Source organism: Drosophila santomea, chromosome X (assembly GCF_016746245.2).
Source record: "Drosophila santomea strain STO CAGO 1482 chromosome X, Prin_Dsan_1.1, whole genome shotgun sequence".
Taxonomy (NCBI): domain Eukaryota; kingdom Metazoa; phylum Arthropoda; class Insecta; order Diptera; family Drosophilidae; genus Drosophila; species Drosophila santomea.
In genome coordinates, this window is record NC_053021.2 from 2,351,693 (window position 1) to 2,369,583 (window position 17,891).

General features: G+C 45.8%; 3 protein-coding genes across 7 annotated transcripts; 2 read left to right on the forward strand and 1 right to left on the reverse strand.

Moving 5' to 3' along the window:
- The first annotated feature begins 282 nt into the window (after positions 1-282).
- LOC120456459 (probable citrate synthase, mitochondrial) lies at positions 283-10,246 on the forward strand. The gene is made up of 3 exons (XM_039643306.2): positions 283-507; positions 7,778-8,755; positions 8,894-10,246. The coding sequence occupies exons 1-3, from the start codon at positions 298-300 to the stop codon at positions 9,263-9,265; spliced, it is 1,560 nt and encodes a 519-aa protein (XP_039499240.1). The 5' UTR covers positions 283-297; the 3' UTR covers positions 9,266-10,246.
- A 270-nt stretch (positions 10,247-10,516) lies between these two features.
- On the reverse strand, positions 10,517-12,662 carry LOC120456458 (protein swallow). The gene is made up of 3 exons (XM_039643305.2): positions 12,250-12,662; positions 11,347-12,174; positions 10,517-11,274 (listed from the first exon to the last, which is right to left on the reverse strand). The coding sequence occupies exons 1-3, from the start codon at positions 12,533-12,535 to the stop codon at positions 10,727-10,729; spliced, it is 1,662 nt and encodes a 553-aa protein (XP_039499239.1). The 5' UTR covers positions 12,536-12,662; the 3' UTR covers positions 10,517-10,726.
- A 215-nt stretch (positions 12,663-12,877) lies between these two features.
- Positions 12,878-17,833, forward strand: LOC120456457 (transmembrane GTPase Marf). Of its 5 annotated transcripts, none has more exons than XM_039643301.2 (9): positions 12,878-12,997; positions 13,560-14,095; positions 14,237-14,526; positions 14,604-14,942; positions 15,226-15,237; positions 15,443-16,369; positions 16,434-16,604; positions 16,664-16,902; positions 16,972-17,833. In XM_039643301.2, exons 2-9 carry the CDS (start codon positions 13,789-13,791, stop codon positions 17,171-17,173), a joined length of 2,487 nt encoding a protein of 828 aa, XP_039499235.1. In that variant the 5' UTR covers positions 12,878-12,997; positions 13,560-13,788; the 3' UTR covers positions 17,174-17,833. The 5 variants fall into 5 exon arrangements, with proteins under 5 accessions (XP_039499235.1, XP_039499234.1, XP_039499237.1 ...); XM_039643300.2 differs by having other exon boundaries at positions 12,883-13,158; XM_039643303.2 differs by having other exon boundaries at positions 12,884-13,158; positions 16,706-16,902.
- The last annotated feature ends 58 nt before the right edge of the window (positions 17,834-17,891 follow it).

Consider the following 17,891-nt stretch of genomic DNA (forward strand, 5'->3'; position numbering starts at 1 on the left):
CAAATACCGAAAGAACTACAATCCAAGTAAAGTAAAGATAATTTGATTTATTTTATCAAACTTTTCTTGCAACAAGTCAAAACAGAAAGTGTATACGCTTAGCGGTGTGTTCGTTGTTAAATTTAACTTCATACAGTATCCCTAACGGTTTGATCCCATCCCTACTTTTATCGCACTCACTTTCCTGTCAAAATAATTTTCTATTCTACATCACTAGCTTCCACATTCTTAACAATAATAGGGAAAAGCAAAGTAGAAACTTCGAAATATTTTCTTTATTTGCCGCTAGCAGGACTAATGTTCGTTCGTCGTCTTGAGAATGCCTCTTTGGGCCATTATTTATTCTTGCAACGGCGTTATTTGGCCAAAAATTCTATGTGGGACTCCAAGTCTATTGGTTTCCGAATACGTTCCAAACAAAATGATGATGTGACTGGTAGCCTCAAGGAGCAGCCACAATTGCAGACTCAGGAATCCTTGAACATGCCGGATATGCAGGATGCCCAAGTGAGTTTCTTTTAATTTATCCTTTATCTAATTTCGTCGTTCGCTTGCGTTAAAACTGTACAAAACAGCAAAACTCTTGGATTTGCGAAGTTTTTTTTTTGGACTTTTAAGCGATGAATGTTATAAAACCTCAAATAAAAAATTATCATTTTTAAAAAAGGTTTTCCAATTTCCCGCAAAATAAAACATTATTTTGCCCACAACGACAGTATTTCTGTTCTATAGCAACCAGACTACGTCAGAGAGCAGTTTAAAATGCGTGGGATGTGGGAGTGTCGACTGGAATTAATACCAGAACCCTGAATTAAAAACCAGTCTGAGTCTGTGCAAATATCAATTTATATGCACTTATTAGCCACAAAATGCATCCTTAGCAAAAGGCATCTGCTTAAATTGACTTTGCGGCGAGGACGTTTCAGTTTCAAGTACCACAGCAGGCAGCCCACCTTTGGTGTGACCTTGCCACGGCAGAGCGGAAAACACCGCTGCGTGGGAATTAGCGGGTGTTCTTTTCGCTCGTGCCGCCCCTTCCCGTAGAAAATGCGATTGGCGCCATTCAGTTGCCGCGCAGCTGCTAGACGAGAGACCCACGAAAAGAACACTTCACTTCCAGAAAAAGGAAAGCAAATTTTTTTCTGTGTGTGTGTGTTTTTCAGTGCGAAAGGGATTTTCTAGCCGAGGCGAAAGTGTTTTTCTTCTACTCGCAGCCGTACGTAATCGCATTGCCATGTTCTATCGCATTTCCGCACGCAAATTGGCCGAAGCGCAGGTGAGTTCTTCTTTATTGTCACGAATTACCCCTTGATTTTCGTCCAGTGTATTGAATTCCCATGCTTTCCTGGGATCTCTATACATACATCTCCTTCCAGTTAGCTAACCGTAAAGTGTGTCGCTTCTGTTGTTAACACCTTCTTCCTCTCCTGTTTCCCTCCCTCTTTTTCATCTTGTCCTACTCTTCCTTTGCCTCCTCTTCTTCTTCCACGCACGTCATGCTGGAATTGAAAAAAAAAGAATTTCCAGACATGTGCTTGCGATTAAGAAACTTTATTCGCTTTATTGTTGTTGGCGAATGATAAGTGCTAACGTGTATGCATGTATGTACGTATGTGTATGTGTTTTCTAATACATTACATAATCGCCAAATGAAATTCGCCCATTTCTTTTTTTTTTTTTTTTGGCAACATCGGCATGCCTATAAATAAAAGTCTCTGTATTCATTGTGGGTTTAACGAACTTTGTCTCATTTTGGGCCATCCGCCTTTGATTTTTTGGTAAATTTCCACAAGTCCGGCTTGATATATTGTTGGCCCTCTTCTTGTAAATTTACAACAACAAAAACAAATGCCACGGCGCAGAGCGAAATTAAGAAAAAGAGCGTAAGGCAGAGAGAGATAGTCAGCGGGAGAGGAGAGCGGATAAAAAAAAAAAAACAGAGAATACCATTTTTCCCCTCTCTTTTGTTCCCGTTTCGTTTCCCATGCGTGTCACGTTATTCTCATTGTTGTTGTTCTTGCTAAAATCGAAAGAAGGAACCCACACCATCTCTCTCTCTTGCAAAAGAGAAGTGTCCGCCGAATGACCTTAAAGCAAAAGGAGGAGCAGCAGCAGCAGCACGCCCACTTACCACCCAACACCCGCCGTTCACCGGCAATGCAGATTTGCATGTGTGCGGATTGCATAATGCTGAGAGCAAGTTAAATGCCGAAAAGAATAGAACTTGCGATTTTATAATTGAAAAATCAATACAACACACACATACAGACACACGCACCCACACACACAGTCGGCGAAGACATACACACGAAAAAAGGGCTTGCAGGACGAGCCTCCTTTTGGTTTTTTTTCCGGGGTTGTTTTGCTTTCTCTTGGACCTGCGTTGGATAATAAATACACCGGCAAAAAAGTTAGGGTCAATTCGTCAACTTTCATAGCAAGAAATCGTTGAGAATTTAACTTTAATAATAATTGAAAATGAAAAACAAGAGACAGTAATTGTAAACAAGTGCTTCAGTTGACAGTTATGTAGATTTGATTATTATTATTGTAAGTATTTCTCGCCGTGTAGATTCGCCAAATGTTATGCACACTCCCCAAATCTTCTTTCTCTTCTGCCAACGCTGGCCGTTTGCCAAAAAAAAAAGAAAATTTAGGCGCTGACGCGTTTTATTTGATTATTTTTTTATTTCTCTGCTCTTTGGTTTTTACTTATTTTATCTATAAATAAATCCTGTAAATGTTAAACTAGGAATGGCGTAATTTGTTTGTTTGCTAATTCGAGCAATTATTGTCTATGTAATACATCTAATTTCTATGCGGCGAATTGGCCAATAACCGACATTATTTTGCCAAGTGTTTTCTTGGCCAAAGCAAAATAGTTTGGTTTTATTTGCGTTGGACGTAGTCTGCTGAAATGGCAACACGCGAAATTTTTTATCGCCTCTCCGCTAATACGTCACAAATCGTGACAATTCTTACGTAACGCCCACGACCCTTTTTCCTTTTGTTTTTCCAAAACAAACCAAGAGCCAGTGTGAGCGAAAGAGACAGTGAGAGCGAGAGAGAGAGTGGAAGAAGTAAACAGATGATCAAGCGATTGCATAAGAGCAAATGCATAATGTATATTCCACAATTTGTACATTAGGTTTTACGACCTGTGCCCATTTTTGATTAGGGATTCTAAATCGGGATTTTACGACCAGTGGTCAAAGCTCAAGTGGACCTTTTTCCACCTGGATTATACCGCCAATCCATAGTTCTAGTTGTGCGCATGATAACGCCACCTTCTTAAACAGGCGTCATGGAAAGTTTGACAGTCCCGAGATACGAGATAATGCCACCAAGAATCGGGTCCCAAATTATCACATCGATTTTTTGGCCAAACTACATTCATACATATGTACATTCATGGTTGAAATGCGACGAAAACCCCCGTCTTGCCATCGGTATAATAAATAATTAATGAAACCCTCGTATATTAATATTTGGTATCAACTTCTGTTATCAGCTTTAGGGTTTCTCCCACCAATTAAAACTTTATGATCCCAATTTACATATTATGTGTGGCATAAACTTCATGCTGTCTTTCTTTTATAAAACTAATCCGCACGATCAACTTATCAGCATAGTACAATTATAACAATCGCAGGGTTATGCAACTCAGTAGAAAATGTCACCTTGTTGGGAGAATTCATTGTCAAACAATACTAAATGCATTGCCAATCAAAATATATATTGCTATATATTTATATTATATATCTTCCTGTATAATTTGCAACTAATATCGGGTAAATGGTCTAAATCCACATTGCGTGCAGCACTTGATAGCAAGTCATTTGCCTTGTAGCTTCTCTGCGATGCCACGCCCAGTCTCCCTCCATATCTCCAACTAGTATATGTGGTATAGCATATGTAGTATATGGCATAAGCCCCCTTTATAACACCCCCTCGTTTTCGAAGCGGACTGATAAGCGTGACAAATTTGCGGCTGGGGCACATGATCGGTAGACGTCGTCGCCATATCGCTGATAAAGCGGACACGCAAAGCCCCCCAACCAACTGGAAATGCGGATGGGAATGCGAATGCGAATAAGGTGTTAACTCAATCAGTTTTATATTTTGGTCATGATAAAAAGACGGCCAAATATTTGTATACGTACTATATATGTATGTATGCTATTTGGGCGGTTTCGCAGTGCGCAATTTGCACCGTTTTTGTAGATACAAGATACAAATGTATCCGTATGATTGATGGTCTACACAAAGAGCAAAAAGTTCAATTTGAAATACCAACTAATTGGAAAGCATTGTGTTACCAAAAACTTGTTTCCATCTTTCGAACATCGTGTCAAAGATCTTAAGTACTTGGAAACTTGGGAAACGGAATCTTGCCAATGTAAATTTGCAAATTTGAATCTGCTTACGACGCATGCCCCGTAATTCCTCGCAAAATCCCCCCATTATGATCTTCGCTTAGTCAGACTTTGTATTTCACAGCATTTTAAATGACTGAGGGGAAAAATTCGACCCGGCAACAACGGACAGTCGTCGCCTGAAGTTTGTTCAACTGATCCAATCCAATACGAAACGATTCTCCAGTTGACTTGACTTAAGTTGAGTTGAGTTGAATTTAGTTGAGTGTCGCGATTACGTCACGCGGTCGTCGGTACTTTCAATGCGATGCGATGCGATTGTCTGATGATGTCCGTTTACTTTCGGCGGGAGAGAGACACAATAAAAAGCACTACTACTAACGCACCGAATGGCAAACACAGCGCACTAAACTTAATTAAGACGATTAACTCGGACTGCAATTATTAGACAACTGACAGGCGGCGGTCCGTTCTCTAATAGCAGATATCATTAAAGTCGAATTGAAAACGTCACGCGAGGCAAGGAGAGCTCAAGGTTCCCATACCCCTACCCCTACCCCTACCCATACCCATACCACCATTCATCCAAAGTGCATAGATGCAACCGTTGCCATGATCACCATTCAAATGCCAAGCGATTGAAGTGCAGGCTTCGCTCCACAATGCACTTTGCCAGTTGCATAACTCGCATTGCATATGAATTGCATATTTGGTGGCTTGGGGAAGATGTCTACTCATTGGTAGTGTTTCATTTAAAGTTGTGCTTCCGATGGTGCTCCACTGTAGTCACTGTGTTTGTGAGGAACACTTGATTCCATCTCCACGGGGTCATCGGCGGCTCACCTCGATGACAACTCTGCTCGGCGCTTGCTGTTCGAGGCTTTCCCGGCTTTTCTCAAGCTTTTGTTTCGTTTTCGCACATATATACATATATATACATTGCGTAACCCAATGGAGCAGATTCGATCATTCGATCGAGGTTAAAGAAGTGGAGCATGTCTGCCGGCGCCGTCACAACACGCGAGTCCAGAGCGCTTCCTTGATGACATGGCAAACGCAGCCGGGACGGCCAACGGCCCATAGTTAGACATGCGATAATTGCCGGCGCGTGAGACCTTGAAATCCATTCGGAACATCCACTACTACTACTACTAATACTACTACAACTACAACTACTAGACTTGGGTAGTAGTAGTCGCCCATTCTCGGGGGCTTGGGCTTATCAGCAGATGAACGCGCGCCTCTGCTCCAGATAATGGGCCCTCCAGTCGTGTACAAGTGTATTCTCGCGTCGAACCTCAGGCTCACTTCAAGTGACTCCCCATCCCCTTACCACTCCCCCCATCCCCCCACCCTTCCCCCTACCCTTCGCCACTCCGGAAAAGTGAAATAATTGCAGAGCATAGCGATTAGATAGCAGCGGCACAGTGGTACAGTGCTAAAGTGGTACAGCGGTACAGTGGTACAGCGGTATAGTGGTAAAGCAGTACAGTGGCACACTGGTGCGTGGTCTTTCGGTGTTTTGCCCAGTTTGGGTGTTATGCAAGCCATTTTCCCAGGCAAAAACCACTCGGTGGACAGCTCAATTAGCATTAGAAACACGAGCGTTTCCCTTGCGGTTTGCCGCAATGGCTACAAAACGATGTTTTCCCCCAACATCTTGGGTTTCCAGTTCCACACGACACAGCAACAAAAATAGGTATAGGAATTGTATTTATATTGAATATAGTGCATATTTGGCGCCACCGATTTCGCTCAGTGCTTCTTTTGTGGTAGAAAAAAACCAGCATTTGCGGTTGTCAACGGACTTTGGTTACATATTTTGGTACGCTACGCGGCTATTATCGGTAATTAATATGCACGTCGAGCTTGGCCAAAAAGGCAAAGGCGTTTTATCAATGAATTTGAATGGATGAAAGCCCAAAACCCAAACCGGTCGTCGCTTGTGTCAAATGGCAGGTCCGCGAATCATGCAATTCAATTTTGCAGGCGGCGCCACAAGTTCACTTGGTTAATTGAATTTGTTGACCCACTGGCCGCGCAACCAGAAAAATAAAGAAAATCAAGCCAGAGTGTTGAGGGGAGGGGGAGGTGGAGGGAGAGAGAGGGGGGCTCTACGCCTGTCAATCAAATACAAAATCGCACTTTGCGCCTGCCGAGCGGATTCGGATTCAGAATCGGAATCGGAATTGAAACTGAAATTGGACTCTCGGCTCGGAAGCCCGTTTTCCATGCCACTTCGCTTCGTTTTATTTGACAAATGCCAACGCGTGGCTAAAGATCACTTGCTTGTTCCAGTTCTGAGGGGATCGGGATCGAGATCGGAATCGGGATCCATACTACACATTTTCAATTTATGTAAATGAATTTAACCATTTCTTACACATTTTCCTTTCTTGTGATATCATTTCATTTGGTCAACTTCGTTCAACAACTATATATACATGATCTCGAAACAATTCCTTTGCATATGCAATTTATACAAATGGGGAAAATAAATGCAATTGTGTGAGTCAGGTGAGTTAGTGTTGGGGGCGGTTCAGTGAACCGGCTGTTAAGTTGAATTCAATTAAATGCCGGCAAACATTTGTTTGTGCCACAGTTTGTCAGTTAGTCAGTTGGTCAATTCGTCCAACCCAGGAATCTGGCCCTGGGAATCTGAGTCACTGAAATGCAAAGTGCTCAAATGCTGCTGACATAACCCATGGGGCAGTGCAGCTTTATCAGCTGAGCTCAGACGGCCACACAGACGGGGGGAATTACTCAATATGCATACATGTATGTGAATGCACATGAATGTGCGTTTCGCCTTGTACTTGAAAGCGTCGTTCAATGACAGACAATGAAGCGGTCGCTTGCAATCGATAACATTGATAGGAAGTGCTTGTTAGTTGTCAGTCTTTGGCGAATTAGCGTGAGTTTCTATGTTCTATGTTCTATGGGGCTTAAATCGAATTTCTACATTATCTTTCATATGTATGTTTAATATTTCGCTTTTCTGCAATGCTAGAAAGCTTCGATGGCGATTGCCGTCGATTAATTGATAGACAATAAACGATAACATTCCTTGAGCATCCAACTAGGTGGGATCTTGATCGATCATATCTTTATCAGTAGTGGAAGCCAATGCCCTTGTTTATTTGCAACCGTTCGTTTCTTTTGTTTGAACAAGATTTCACTATTTAGACGGAAAATATTACAGTCAAGAATGCGGTTCATTACCTGCAGTCCGCCGATTACACGGAAATTGTAAAGGTTCATTCTTTGACTGGCAATAATAAGTCCTCCCAAAATGATAAACCAGTATTTTTGAATGTAGCATAATGTTTTTGTATATTTCTTCCGCTTTCTGTATCCAATTTCCAAACTAACTGGGATTTTCTCACTCCTTCCCTTTCCAGAAACTGCCAAATGTGGGATCCTACGTCCGCACGATCGCCGCCGATGGCAAGAGCCTGCGCGACGTGCTGACCGCCAAGGTGCCCCAGGAGCAGGAGCGCGTGAAGAACTTCCGCAAGCAGCATGGCGCCACCAAGATGGGCGAGACGACCATCGACATGATGTACGGCGGCATGCGCGGCATCAAGGCCCTGGTCACCGAGACCTCGGTGCTGGATGCGGACGAGGGCATCCGCTTCCGCGGCCTCTCCATTCCCGAGTGCCAAAAGGTTCTGCCCGCCGCCGATGGCGGCACCGAGCCCCTGCCCGAGGGTCTCTTCTGGCTGCTGTTGACCGGCGAGGTGCCTACCAAGTCTCAGGTGCAGCAGCTGTCCCGCGAATGGGCCGAGCGCGCCGCCCTGCCCCAGCACGTGGTCACCATGTTGAACAACATGCCCACCACCCTGCACCCGATGTCGCAGTTTGCCGCCGCCGTCACCGCGCTGAATCACGACAGCAAGTTCGCCAAGGCCTACTCGGATGGTGTGCACAAGAGCAAGTACTGGGAGTACGTCTACGAGGACAGCATGGACCTGATTGCCAAGCTGCCAGTGGTGGCGGCCACCATCTACTGCAACACCTATCGCGGCGGCAAGGGCTCCCGTTCGATTGACTCCAGCCTGGATTGGTCGGCCAACTTTGTGAAGATGCTCGGCTACGACAACGCCCCCTTCACCGAGCTGATGCGTCTCTATCTGACCATCCACAGTGACCATGAGGGTGGCAACGTGTCCGCCCACACCGTTCATTTGGTGGGCTCCGCCCTCAGCGATCCCTACCTCTCGTTCGCCGCCGGCCTGAACGGTCTGGCTGGTCCACTGCACGGCCTGGCCAACCAGGAGGTGCTCGTGTGGCTGCGCAAGCTGCAAAAGGAGGCCGGCAACAACCCCTCGGAGGAGCAGCTCAAGGAGTACATCTGGAAGACCCTCAAGTCCGGACAGGTAAGCTCATTTCTTCATAAATTTAATTACACCTTATTATTTTTTCAAAAAATTACTTACAAGCTGTTTAAAAAATATTTAAATAATGTAAAAAAACAAGAGCTGTTTATTTATCGAAACTACTTGGCCATTTTCCAGGTGGTTCCCGGCTACGGACACGCCGTGCTCCGCAAGACCGATCCCCGCTACACCTGCCAGCGCGAGTTTGCGCTGAAGCACCTGCCCGAAGACGAGACGTTCCAGCTGGTGTCCAAGATCTACAAGGTGGTGCCCCCAATCCTGACCGAGACCGGCAAGGTGAAGAACCCCTGGCCCAATGTAGATGCCCATTCCGGTGTGCTGCTGCAGTACTACGGCATGAAGGAGATGAACTACTACACCGTGCTGTTCGGCGTGTCCCGTGCCCTCGGCGTGCTGGCCTCCCTCGTCTGGGATCGCGCCCTCGGCCTGCCCATCGAGCGCCCCAAGTCATTCTCCACCGATCTGCTGGTCAAGATGGTCCAGAAGTAAGCAACTGGAGCAAAAAGAGCAGCAGGAGCAGGAGGAGCGGGAGTTGCTGGAGTTCAACCTTTTATAGCCAGAGGACGAATGGACGAAAAATGCAGAAGCTGTAGATTGTAATTGACGAGGGACGAGGGAGAGAGAGAATCGATTGGATTGAATTGGATTGGATTAAATTGGATTGGATTAGGATGGGATGGGATGGGATGGATATCGATATGACGACCCTGATATTTAAAGAGTTGGAGATGTGTAGTTGAGGAAAACAGCAACCAAATACGAACCAATAGGACAAAAACGAAAACCAGAGGAAAACTGCAACACACTGCAACTGCAAACAATAAGTTGGAAATAAGGCAAACACTTATTTTTAGTAGTAAAATAATTAACGAAGAGAAACCGACAAGCAACCACTTAATTATTTGTATAAGCTATATATATATATACATATATACATATGTACGATTGACTATATATATAGGGACAGGCAGAGAGAGAAAAATGTTTGCGCCTATTGTTTATGTTCAGCATTTCCCCCACCCAAGAACCCGCCCACACGCCCACGATCCCCACTCTTTATTAAGTTTGTTATGTTTTTTTTTGTTCATCTTAGCCGATCGACTAACCACAACACGACCTTAATGCCTAATGATTTTATCCCCCCAACCGCCCGACCCACCAGCACACCACCCACCCCGCCTGAACTTAAAAAAAAAATTACTAACTTGATAACATTTTACTTTTAATTTAACTATAATTTATTATGCAAACAAGATACAAACGAGAAATACAATACAAAAACAAGTGTAAAGAAACCAACAAAAACATTTGAAAAAACTCAATAAAAAAACAGAACAATAAATAATATAATGCATAGTGAGTAGTTATTGTCAACTCCACCAGTGGAAGCTGCAACAGCGTTCGTTCATTGCCGTGCAAGTGTATTCGAGAAAGCAAACAAAACCCACAATAAATCTTAGCAAACTTGAATCGAAGATCGTTTGTCCATTTTCGGCGCGAAAGGGTGCGAACATTTTGGTAACGAATGCTGACATCTTAATGGTCAGCTGTCAGTGTGGCCGAAGTCGCCGAAGCGGCCACTGTTAGTGTGACCGAGTCAGCATGTGATTCGTGGACTAACATCATTTCGATTGATGAAATAACTTACATTTTGTCACCAGTCCTTTACATAGTCCCTTGCGAATGTATTAATAAAACAAGTACATTTACTTGAATATAAATAAATACAACGTTTCACTATACAATTTGCAAAAAAGTTTCCTATTTTTTTTGGGGAAAGTTACTTACGATTTTTTTAATTTGATTATACATTCATGCACATATTGGTTAACTGAATACGGTGGCATTTAAAATTTGCACTACATGGATAACTTAACGCGACATAAAATAACAAGATATGATTATACATACAAAAAATAAATAAAAGATTAGAAATAAGGGGGGGAGGGACTAACGCTGGTTCCTTGGGTCTATGAACTCCTCCTCCGACATCGGAGGCAAAGCCACCGTGTATGTGGCATTGCTGCCGTTCATTGGCTCCCCATTGGAACCATTGCGACAGCGAACGCAGGGCCCCAGGAATCGGAGCACCCGGCTGCCTAGTGTCGTTCTCTTGCTCCTAAAGTGGACATGCGTCTCCACCTGCGACTGCGACATCGAGTGGACCAGCAGATGCGCCTGGCTATCGCTGATGCTCTGATTGTGAATGGTGTCTCGGCTCTGATTCCGACCCTGACTGATGTTGAAGCCCATCACCTCAATGACTCGGTTGTTGCGCTTGTCAAAGTAGTACATGCGCTCGTGCTGATGATCCCATTGCCGGGAGGAGGTGCGCTCCTCCTGGTGGGTCCACTGCCGCCTGGAGCTGGGCCGGTCATCCTCGTGGCCCTCCACCTCGATGGCCGAGTCGTTGCTGCTCGGCTGACTGGTTTCCGAGTTGTTGGGCGCCGGGGTTCTTCTGACCAACGGTCTGGATACGGAGTTCACACGAGGTTCGCCTTGAATAGAAATCAACCATTATCCTTGCTATCCAAATTCATATTCTAATACAATAATATACAGATCCTTACCACTACCGCTGCCATCAGCTTCAGTGCTAACGCTGCTAAAGTCCAAGGATTGTGGGTGAATCACGCGTTGGCTGTGGCCGGCATTCTGGGCCACCCGGGCAGAGGGCATCACACTTAGCAGTGCCATCTCGATGGATCCTTTGCTGCTGTTGTACGTCAGGTTGCCCAGGGGATGGGGTGTGACAAGGCCATTGCCGGACGCAGAGATGGCGGCCACCAGGGAATCCGTTTGTGTGGCCTTGGCGAAGGTCGCCGGTTGAATGTAGTTCAGGGATTGCTGTGAGTAGCCCTGCTGGCGTCTCAGCTTCTGCTGGCAATCGCTAAGCTCGTTGCGCAGGTTCTCGAAATTGCGCTTTACATTCAGGAAATCATCCATCTTTCTTTGCAGTCGTTCCTGGACAAAGACGTTGACCGTCTGCAGGCGCTTCGCCTCGACCTTCAGTGCCTCGATCTCCTGGTGCAGGCTCTCGTTCTCGGCCACCAATCGCTCATAGTTGCAGCTGGAGTTGTTCGAATTGGCATTGCAGTTCGCGTTGGTGGGCGTCTGGCAGTTGTGCACCTTGAATTCATCATCATGGTCAAACGCCCGCTGCGAATTGGGCGTTAGACTTTCTGGCATGGAGTTGACCCGCTGGATGCCGGTTAATGCCGCATTGCGTCTCTTTTGGTCCTGCGCCTGGATCTCCGCTATGTACTGGCCCACCTTGCTGGTCACGTGCTGAAAGCGGCGCTTCGTGTACGCCGAGTGGATGTCCTGGTAGGAGACCGCCTTGCTGGAGCGTCCGCTTCCCAACGGTGCCTTTTCCCCACCCAGTTTACGGCCATCACCTGGTTGAACACAATAATTTATATTTTTAATATATTTCCCAGTGTAGGTCACCAAGTAAAGGGAGCCCTTTTTACCATCGACATCCTCATCATCGTCCTCATCCTCATCTTCATCCTCCTGATCGCGACCCACGGGATCGCTAACGCAAGTTTTGGCGCTCTTGTTGGCCACATCTGCATCCCCATCCGCATCGAAATCCGCATCCGCGTAGACGATCTCCAAAAATGGCGCCGGATCCCGCTTAAAGGCGGCCGGCTGATGGTGTTCCGAGAACCAGGTGTTTCTGGCGCCACCGCTACTTAAATTGTTCAGCTGGTCAAACAGCTCGTCCGCCGGAAAACTCTCGTCCTGCAAACTCATTTCCTTGCACACGGAACGCAAAAAAGCGGAAAAGCGGGGAAAATAATACAATTAACACAAGACAGAAACTACACGCGGACTCCAATTGGAGATTGGAAAAGCGCCGTTACATTCCGGTTAACTCGAAAATGGCTGGTGTGACCATTTCCAATCAGTGAACAACATTGTCAAGGTAAATTCAACTTTAGCATTGAGCAATTAAATGTTCAAAGTTTGCTGGTACGTCAAAACAATAAATTTAAATAAAATCCGGCAAAGAATTGAAAAAATACCATTTTAAGCTTCCGATTGGCATGAAAATATACCAGACATGGGATAGAATAAAAATACACTAACGCCGGATGGCAGCAAGCAATAAGAGTTGGTCACCTTAACGTTACATCATGTGCATTTAAAAAAATTTAATAATATTAACTAAATTTCGTGAAATTGCCTCTCTGCAACTGGATTCTAGTTGGCAATGTACGGTTATTGGAAGTTCGAGCCACGCTTTCCACTAATTTCCATTTGAAAACGCATCAGTTGAGGGGCAACCACTAAAAGAATAGAAAAACCGGAGAGGAAAATAAATACAAATATAATATAAAACAAATACAAATATGAGCGAGAGTGGCAATAATCAGGTTAGTTGATAGAGCGAGAGGGCAGATTGAACTTTATCAACTCGATTTACGCACACAGATGTGAATTGTCAAAAAAAGAAGAAACCAAAAACATTAGATTATTATACTTTTTTCGCCTATATTTGTTTGCAGCGCAATTGGACCACGTGTGTGTGTGTGCAATTTGCGTTGCGGTATTTTCCTTTTCGCCAAATACAGTGCACTTTCGAAATGTTGAACAGCAAATCAATAGTTTATGTTCTCTTTAAATATATAAGCAAACGTATGCTTGATTTTGTAGTGCACGATTTGTATAATACTTTTATATTTAAAGCAAGCAGTTCATCTTATCTAGTGCGCACTGTATTATATCGTTATGTTTTTCCTTTCGTGTCATAATTTGAAATTTAATTTCGTTTCAGTTTTGTGACGTTGATTTTTGAGCAAATACCCCAAAAGCAAAATAACACACAAGAAACAGAGATATTTAAGTTTTGAGTTTCTGGTTGGTGGAGAAGTTGGCGAAGTTGTCGAAGTTGGAGTCTAAAGAACCGAATCCCTAGGCTGCATACCTTTTGTTTTGTATCGCAATTCTCTTCTTCCCAAAAACCATCTGCAAAACCTATAATCACCTATAAACCGGATCCCGAAATGGCGGCCTACTTGAACCGCACCATCTCGCTGGTGACCGGGCAAACGGGCCCCGCCGACGACGACCGTCACGCTTCCTCCACGGACACGGTGGACAAATCCGGACCCGGATCCCCCCTATCCCGGCTCAACTCATCGCTGCAACCATCCGGTTCCACCATGGCCGCCAATCTGCTGCCGGAATCGCGGCTCTATCAATCCAACGACAAATCACCGCTCCAGATTTTTGTGCGCGCCAAGAAGAAGATCAACGACATCTACGGCGAGATCGAGGAGTATGTCCATGAGACGACCACCTTCATCAACGGTGAGTTGGCCAATCAACCAATCAACATCCTAAACAGTTTTGCAAATGTAATGGTGAAATTAATTGATTGATTCTTATCTAATATATGCCTCCTTTGGTGAAATACCCTCTAATCCCTCCAAATGTTCGTTGCAATTTCAGCCCTGCACGCGGAGGCGGAAATCGTGGACAAGGCGGAAAGGGAGCTTTTCGAGAGCTATGTTTACAAGGTGGCCGCCATTCGCGAGGTACTGCAGCGGGATCACATGAAGGTGGCCTTCTTCGGGCGCACCTCGAACGGAAAGAGCTCGGTCATCAATGCCATGTTGCGCGAGAAGATCCTGCCCAGTGGCATCGGGCACACCACGAATTGCTTCTGCCAAGTGGAGGGCAGCAATGGCGGTGAGGCGTATCTGATGACCGAGGGCTCCGAGGAGAAGCTCAACGTGGTGGTAAGTAGACGGCCGCCCATCTGTGCTTTGGAACTGTGTTTTGCCCAATAATGCCTAATGATGCCCTTCATCCGTAGAACATCAAACAACTGGCGAACGCCTTGTGTCAGGAGAAGCTCTGCGAGAGCAGTTTGGTGCGCATCTTTTGGCCAAGGGAACGCTGCAGCCTGCTGCGCGACGATGTCGTCTTTGTGGACTCGCCTGGCGTGGACGTGTCGGCCAATTTGGACGACTGGATCGACAACCATTGCCTCAACGCCGATGTCTTTGTGCTGGTCCTGAATGCCGAGTCAACGATGACGCGTGCAGAGAAGCAATTCTTTCACACCGTATCCCAGAAACTGAGCAAGCCGAATATCTTCATTCTAAACAATCGCTGGGATGCTTCGGCCAACGAGCCCGAGTGCCAGGAATCGGTATGGTCTTCTAGGGAGCCCTTTTAGTTAGTCCACAATCTCTGTGAGGCCCCGCATTACCATTACATGGCAGACGAACCATTTCCACATATATGTGGTTGACAATGGTTCGTTTTCCAGCAGTTTTGCACTGCCACATCTCATAAGTGTCTCCTGGACCTCTTTGTATGCCTGTTGTGTCTCTCTATGTTGATGCGTGTCTTTTGTTTTTGTTTATTACCCAACCAATCAATCTATCAATCAAACAATCAACCAACCAACTATCCACTGTAATCAACGCCAGGAACTGGCTAAGGTAATGAATGAGCTAGACCCGGTAAAATGAATCGCTTGCTTGGTCCCACAAAAACCCAATCCACTCTGCTTTGGTTTCCTAATGTAACATCGGCTTGAACCGATGAACTACATTGTTTACTCTTCCCAAAGCAGCTTCTTTAGTTGCCCTAAATGCAATGACTGCTACATGCACTTTCTAAGCCCCGTATTTCACCCATTGATAGGTCAAGTCTCAGCACACGGAACGCTGCATCGACTTCCTCACCAAGGAGTTGAAGGTGAGCAACGAAAAGGAGGCGGCCGAAAGGGTTTTCTTCGTTTCCGCCAGAGAAACGCTGCAGGCGCGCATCGAGGAGGCGAAGGGCAATCCGCCGCACATGGGCGCCATTGCCGAGGGATTCCAAATACGCTACTTCGAGTTCCAGGACTTCGAGCGCAAGTTCGAGGAGTGCATCTCGCAGAGTGCGGTAAAAACCAAGTTCCAGCAGCACAGTTCGCGTGGCAAGAGTGTTTCCGGAGACATGAAATCGATGCTGGACAACATTTACGAGCGAATCACCATATTCCGCAATCTAAAGCAGGACCAGAAGAATCTGCTCACCGAACGCATTCAGGGCACAGAGACGCAGATGATGCAGGTCACGCGGGAAATGAAGATGAAGATTCACAACATGGTGGAGGAGGTGGAAGAGAAGGTGTCGAAGGCCCTGAACGAGGAGATCTGGCGCCTGGGCGTCCTCATTGACGAGTTCAACATGCCCTTCCATCCGGAGCGTCTGGTTTTGAACATCTACAAGAAGGAATTGAATGCCCATGTGGAGAGTGGTCTGGGCAGCAATCTGCGCGCTCGTTTATCCATGGCCCTGGCCATGAACGTGGAGTCCGCACAGACGGAGATGACCGATCGCATGCACGCCCTGGTGCCCAACGAGCAGCTGCTGGCCACCAGCACCAAGTTGGTGGTGCGCACACAGCCCTTCGAGATGCTCTACTCACTGAATTGCCAGAACCTGTGCGCCGACTTCCAGGAGGATCTGGAGTTCAAATTCAGCTGGGGCATCGCGGCGATGATCCAGCGCTTCACCGGCAAGGTGCGCGAGCGCAGCAAGAAGGGGCAGCCGGCGTTGGTCCATCGACAGAGCAGTATTGGAGTGAGTTCTTTACGGCTTAAGTTGTGTGTTATACTATATCACCGCCATCAAATCTCGTTTACAGCACAGCGTATCGACGCCGGCCACCACGCCCGTGGAATCCACTCCTGTGTGCCTACTGCCCGCTCCTGGTGTCGCCGGCATTACGCCCGAGCAGCTGTCGCTGATCTCACGCTTTGCGGTGTCCTCCATTGGATCGCAGGGCACCGTTGGTGGCCTCGTCGTCGCCGGCATCGTAAGTGTTAACAGCTCAGATTGTCGCCACACCTTTTGTGCTCACAAACGCTCAAGCAGGTGCTAGTGCATAGCTATGTGCTGAAATCAAACCACTTGCAGATGCTGAAAACCATCGGCTGGCGCGTGCTGGTGGGCGTGGGCGCCCTCTACGGCTGCATCTACCTGTACGAGCGCCTCTCGTGGACCAATTCCGCCAAGGAGCGAACCTTCAAGTCTCAGTATGTGCGCCATGCCACCAAGAAGCTCAAGATGATCGTCGACCTCACCTCGGCCAATTGCAGCCACCAAGTGCAGCAGTGAGTATGGATAAATTAGCGATTGAATTCCCGATTACTGAACATCATACCCGTGTGATATCTGAACAGGGAACTGTCGAGCACCTTTGCCCGTTTGTGCCGCACCGTTGACACCGCCACCACGGACATGAACGATGAGCTCAAGACGCTGGACTCGCAGCTCAACATCCTGGAGGCGAACCAGAAGCAACTCAAGCTGCTCCGCAACAAGGCCAACTACATACAGAACGAGCTGGACATCTTCGAGCATAACTATATATCGCCGCAGTAGTGGAACAACGGGGTGGCTCAGGCGGGCGATCCAAAGGATCCGAAAGGGAAAACACAAGAACAAGAAAGTGGATGGTCATAGAACTCAAGGGAAACACCCAAGCAAACACCCAAACGACTACAACAACATTAATGCACTATGTATTAGTTGCTCAACTCTCAGTTTTCTCACCTCCTTTTTTTTATAGGAAAATGCATGATTTGAACCAATCGATTAGTACCTCTTTATTCTCTTTTGTTTAAACAAATTGTTGTTGTTGTTGAGAGTTATTTTAATTCCTAACAGGCACTATTGCTAGTGTGATTATTTAATTTTTTTGTAATTGTTGACCCCGAAACACACATATATATTCTATATACATTACGAGTATCCAAACCACTGTGAGCATGGCCAGGCGCCATGGAAAAGCCAGTTATGATGAATTATACAGCATGATAACCCCAGAAAGCGAATGCCACTGATTTACCCTACCCTTTTCCCCACTTAATAGAAAGCCTAGTAATTATACATTTTTGTTTTTGAATTGGACGCTAGAATAATGTAAATGGCTCTTTGGGGTAAAAGCAAATACGATATACAAACACAATTGTTGATGTTGCAAAGCAGTTGAATGATTCATCAACGAAAACGAAACGAAATAAAAGATATTTACGTAAGAAACTTGTAATTATTTCATTGAAACTTTGAATCCAAGCTGTGCGCTCTGCTCTCAGCGGCA